Source organism: Crocodylus porosus, unplaced genomic scaffold, assembly GCF_001723895.1.
Source record: "Crocodylus porosus isolate Cpor-Errol unplaced genomic scaffold, CroPor_comp1, whole genome shotgun sequence".
In the NCBI taxonomy this organism is placed as follows: domain Eukaryota; kingdom Metazoa; phylum Chordata; order Crocodylia; family Crocodylidae; genus Crocodylus; species Crocodylus porosus.
Genome location: NW_017728951.1, coordinates 13,813,323 through 13,819,322, shown reverse-complemented (window position 1 = coordinate 13,819,322; position 6,000 = coordinate 13,813,323). Strand labels below are relative to the sequence as shown.

The 6,000-nt window shown below is 46.2% G+C and overlaps 1 protein-coding gene across 2 annotated transcripts in view; it reads right to left on the bottom strand.

Annotated features, from left to right (window-relative positions):
* The window catches only part of CACUL1 (CDK2 associated cullin domain 1), a 79,499-nt gene that overhangs the window by 10,642 nt on the left and 62,857 nt on the right, over window positions 1-6,000 (bottom strand). For both annotated transcript variants that reach the window (XM_019556103.1, XM_019556101.1), the window contains one exon: window positions 2,713-2,851. In XM_019556103.1, the coding sequence (XP_019411648.1) occupies window positions 2,713-2,851 (139 nt within the window). The remainder of the gene's footprint in view (window positions 1-2,712; window positions 2,852-6,000) is intronic.

The window sequence follows — 6,000 nt, the reverse complement described above, 5'->3', positions numbered from 1 at the left end:
CAGGGCCTGGGCTGGGGCTGTTACCCTGCCCGCACTGTGCGGGTGGGCCCCCAGTGAGCCAGATGACAGGCAAACTGCAGATAAGTGGCAGGGTGGGGGGGGTTGTTTGATTTGAAAAACTATGGGGGGGGCAGGGATCAGGAACCACAGGGGGCTTGGGGAGATGAGGCCGGCCAGGGCAGGGGGAGGGCCCAGCCAGGGCGGGGGCCAGCTGCAGAAGGGGTCGGGGGGCTGGTGGGGGGAAGGAGCCATCAAGGGTCCCCCTCATGGTCCCCTTCCTCCTCCTCCAGCCTCCCCGACTCCTTATTCACCGGCACTGGAGCCCTGGTGCTGAAACACGCGGCCTGGCTAACTGCGTGTTTCAGCACCAAGGCGAGGGGCCAACCATAGAGACGCTCTGGCAGCCAGAGTGTCACTATGGAGGACCCAGCCTCTGGTTTTTTAAACTTTGATTTTTTTAGACCCCTGGATATCCAGGGGTCTAAATATCCAGGGGTCTAATTTTCTCCCTGCGCTGCACATTTTTTCATTTCCATGCATGCCTCTTGCCCCACCTCAAAGAGGTTTGAGATGGGGCAAGACAAGTGCGTGCTCGCCTGGATGGGCCCTGTGAGTCTTTGAAGTGTCACTTGAATACAAAGGCAATAGGCACCAAAAATACTTAAGTGTATCATTAGTACTTGGTCTTACTCCTCTTAACATTAAGATCAGGTGTAGCCCCTATACATAATTCAATATTAAATACTAAGTGCCAACTGCCCTAACAAGATAGGTAAATGAACACTCTTTGGCATTACCAGTTTGAATTTAAAAATTACCTGGATTTCTATTTCACCAGCCAGCACCCACATCAAGGATATTTAAAAGTAGCCCAGAAAGCTGTACATTGACATTTTGACATTTAGACAAAACTGGACCACTTCTGACTACAAACCACTTGAAGATACCCACATCTTAAGACAGAAACTTTGTTTTATAGCTATTTTGTATAACGGAAAACAGCTTCACACAATACACTACCCTGACAACCAATGCACAAGACAGCCTATTCTTTCAGTTGAGGAGAAATAATGAGTTCCTCAGAAATTGTGATAAACTGACATATTGCAGTATTATTTTGACTAATAATCAGCTGACTTGGAGGACCCTGGAACTATATAAAATAATTACATTTCTACAAGGAGATGTTCTATGTGCCACTGTTATATGTAACCTCTAGAATTATTATAATTGAGGAGTGGAGAAAAATAAAATTCATTATTGAGTGCATTTTCTTGCTGTATTTATACTCGTTTGCCTCTATTCGGATTTGTTTTGTTGACAGTCTCTTTCATTTCATGACTCATGCAACATCACCCACTTTCCTGACTCTCCACTGACTTGCCTCCACTGTGTTCTGCATGTCACAGTAACTGCAGTGCAAGAGCCATGCAGCAGTTATAAGACACAGGGAACACCGGGCATGTCAGTTTCAGTGGCACGGATACAGAAGTAATCCTGGTAAGTTTCTAATATAATAAAAGGCTTAGTCTGTCTGTCTGTCTGCAATGCTTTATTCGCAGTCTGACTGGTCATCTCAGCAGCCAACCACAATTATGACTGAAACAACCAATCGGAGTGCTCTGCACAGACAGACACACATGGCACAGCACCATGACAGCAGGGAACGAGGGGCCAGAGCCCCCTTGGAGGCAGAGGGGGACAGCAGGGATGGACTGGGACAGCAGAGCGCAGAACCGAGGGGTGGAAGGGATGCAAGCTTCCCTTCCTTCCCAACACCTGGCAAGTGGCGGCACTGTGGGGTGGGAAGAGGGGTGCACAGGGCCGGAGGCAGACCGGCAGCAGCACAGGGCAGTGGGTGGCAGCACTCCATCCCTGCCTGCCCCCTCCCCCCAGTCATTCAACAGGCAACTGCCTAGTACCCTGAAGTAAACCTGAAATGCTCATCTCCTTGGTGCTTTTACTTTCATACAGTTCACGTACTGTTTACCACCAAGTAAAACATTCTCTTCCAAGTGCGAACTACCAAACCTCCTTTTCAAAGGAGCAAGATTTGCTAATTGTTATTTCTGACTCCTACAGATAAGCTTAGGGGCAGTAGAGTCGGGAAATGCAGGGGTAGAAGTGGTATGCTTCAACCTTCCGAGTTCACCAAAAAAACCCACAAAACACTGGTCGAGAGGCAGCCGTGAGCATGGACAGAAAAAAATGAGAAAGTGAAGGGTCAGGCGTTGCTGACACCAGCTTTCTGACTTGCTCAAATTTCCCTGCTTATAGTCCCTTATAGAAAACAATTCAAAATATCTACTTAAAATATTAAAACAGTATTGCCAATTGGCTGAGCAGTGGAAAAGGTTAAAAGCAATTTTTTAAGCATCATGTATAGACAACCACACAGCTATTTGTCCTGAATTGTCAAGATGCCGACATTCCAAGGATAGTGAAGATCTGCTTTATGTCAGGTATTAAAGCAATGCTGATTGCTGGGTAATTCCTATTACTTTCTGTGGGATATGCAAGTACTCAAATTTTCAGGGAGGGGGAGAGAAAGGAAGAAACTCACACTCACTCACTTTTTTTAAGCACTTGAACTGAATTAAGCAGCCTAATTTTAGACACCCAGACTTAAAGATTTTGGCTCAAGTCTAAAATATTAAGATACACGCAGTATAGTAGTGTCTACTGCAATAGCTGTTGAAGGCAGATTATTACCTGGTAAATCCATTCTGCATAAGCTCTCTTTGAAGTTTCTGGTCTTGGGCAGCATATTCCTGAAGCTCAGATTCCACAGCAGGGGGAAGAATGTTTGGGATGAATTTAGAAAATAAAGCTGGTGCCATCTGAACCCACTCTGTGAGGAAAGGGAAAGTACTAGTGAAACAAAGAATAAAGCTCTTGAGAGTTTATTTTCTTATTTCATCTTCAAGAAACAACTATCGAAAGGTGAAGCAGGGTTCTTAAAAAACATTATATAAATGGTCAAAGATCTTGAACACAATTCACACACATTTCTGGCTAAGACCCTGAGCCTTGGCCAACAGGAGTCGATGTTACGTGGTCATCTAAACCTGTGCAAATAGCATGGGACCTATTTGCTTTTGCCCTTCATCTTATAAAGTTATTTACAAGAGTGCAACAAGGCTGTAAAATGCCATTAATTCTGACTGGAAGTGATCCATACTCCTTTTGTGTGGAGAATCTCACCTGTAATATTTACACAGCTTTAAGGGTTGCATGATGCTAGTCAAATCTTACTAAAGAAGAACAATCCTGGAAATCGCACGTAGCAATGAAGTAAGGGACATTCACACTAAAGACTCAATTTTCTGTAGAGGTAACCCACATAGATGGGCCACATGCGGCCAACTATGTGCATTACAAGAAGTAGTAGTGGCCAAAGAGAGACTGCCCAGCTGCCACGATCCTTCTTTGCACTAGTAGGTCCTCTCTACCATCATCTGAACTGGATTCTGTTTCTTACATAGAAGGTTGTTTTAAATGAATCTATATAATCCAAGATTTAGGGCCCTGCTCATAACCGTGAGCTCACTGTCTCTAAATGATAGCAGCATATGCCACTGCACAGGTCTGCCAGTCTGACCCCTCCCCACAACAGAAATGCTATAATTCTCAATATTGCAATTTGCCAAGGCTCCAGGGTGAAATAATGTGTTCGTTATATAATTCTCAAGCATATCAGTTCAACAATCACAGTTAGCAGGTTTAGAAAAAGAGACACGAGCTAAAACATTACTTAACAATGCAGCAACATCCAATGGCTACGATAACCTGGGTCCATGCAGCAAAACTGGCCAGATTCTCTTTTGCCCAATGTTATATTCCATACACAAATCAAAGACTAGGATCAAAGAACTAATGACAGCTTTCTAGTTCTCAAGCCACCCTGATCAAGCATTTGATGCAAATTACTTCACTTGTAACTTGAGGCGCACTACTGAAAACTAGTACCAATCAATGCCGCACGCACACGCGTCAGTGCGGTGCAATATTTTCTTGCATACAACATGCCATAGAATAACACACATACACCTTGTTTTGAAAGGCAGAAGAAAGGAGAAAAAAAATTATTTGTTATAAAGTACCTGAGTAGCAATGTAACAGCAGGTAGGGAGACAGGCCTGCTCACTGTTCTGTTCCTTGCAAGTCTCTTGCAAATTTTACTTTTTCTTTTGTTGGTAACCAGCAAAAACTGCTCTTACTGTAGTTTTTAACTATATGATCATAAAAAGTAGGACTGAAAGGGTGCCCTGCCTAACTCCCTTCCTCCGTTCCTCCACCCCCCACCAGAATCACCTGCGGGAGCTGCTCTCCAGACTGCCTGGTGGCCGTGTGTATGTACATACCTACATGCAAATTATTACAGGCACATTTATTTCAAATATCAGTGGTTTTGGACCCTTGTGTTTCAAATTTGCCCCTCATTTCCACATGCTCAGGGAAGGAAACAGATTCTGAGCAGGGTCTGAAGGGGGGGGAGAAGGGACTACAGGCAACCCCCACTTAATGCTGTTTTGCTTAATGTTATTTGGCTATAACCCTCATTTTAAATTGATACCCGATTTCACTTAGCAAGTTTTGCTAGAACACGCGTGGGCCACCATCTTGGGTCAATAAAAACACTTGCAGTCAGAATCTTGGGTCAAATTCTTTCAGTTTCGCTTAATGCTCAGGTTTTCAGGAACCAATTAAGAGCCCTAAGCAGGGGTAGCCTGTACAAGGGAAGAGGCTGGGAGGCCAGAAGGCAAGGGGGGCACCTGATCCCCCCAGCCACTTCTTTCCCTGCTGTAGCAGTGGGAATGGGACAAACTCAAGACAAACCTCCAATAACTAGGTTCTATATCCGAAAAATTATAACAAACATATACATTTTCCATATATAGAATCAAATTATTGGGGGGGAGGGTCATCTTGAATTCAGGATAGTCTTAGAATCAAGTAAATACAGTAATTCCTAACCTGGTCTGCCATTAAACAGTTTGTCTCCTTCCCTATCTCTGCTGTCAACTGCACATCAACTGGTAGCTGCCCCTATTTGTGAAAACCAAAGTAAAAAAAAAAAGGCATTAAATACTTTTAACTTTCTTTGTATCATCTATGATCAGACTGCTTTCCACATTCCACAAGACAACAGTTCTCAACCAGGGGTCTATGGCCTCCTGTGGGGCCACGAGCAGGTTTCAGAGAATCCGTGGGGACTGCAGATCTGGTGCAACCGTGATCTCCACGGTCCACTGGGGCGGCTCACACCCAGGCTAAACCTGCTGCCACCACCAGATTCATGGAAAAATACAGATTTTTCTCCTTTATAAAAAGATCATGGAGTCTTCTTTAAAGGAGAAATTCACAGGAAACTGCAAGCTTCCCCTTGCCGGCTGTCAGTGTTCCAGCCTGCAAGTCGCTGTTGGGGCCTGGGGGGAGTGGAAGGAGGCCGATAAGGCAGGAGGTGCCATGTGCATGAATGCACGTGCATACATACACGTGGCACCAGGCAGCAGTAGAGAGCAGCTCCCCCAGTACTCCTCAGATAAGTTGGTGGGGAGGGCATAGGCAACACATCTGGGTAGTCTGGGATCCTCCAGGGGGGCATTTGCCTGCTTCCCATCCCCCAATTTCTGTGCCCACAGTGGGCATGGGGCTGCAGCCTGACCAGACCAACCAATGGGACCCAGCACAGGAGGGCAGAGTGGGGTGTGGCAAGACTTGTTGCCGCAGCCGCCACCAGGGCCACCTCGCCAGCCGCACTGCTAGCAATGGGAGGAATAACAGACCCTGGCAGGGGAGAAGGGCCATGCTGCCCTCACCTCCTCCCACTGATGGAGGGGAAGTGGGTCGGGGGCAGTAGAGTGGCCTGAAGGAAGTGGCAGTGGCTGGGCCATGTCCCCTTGCCATGGGTTGGGAGCGAGGGACACTGGCAGCGTCAGAAGGCCGCAGGATGGGAGCGAGGGGGGCCTTGAGTCCAAAAAGGTTGAGAACCACTGC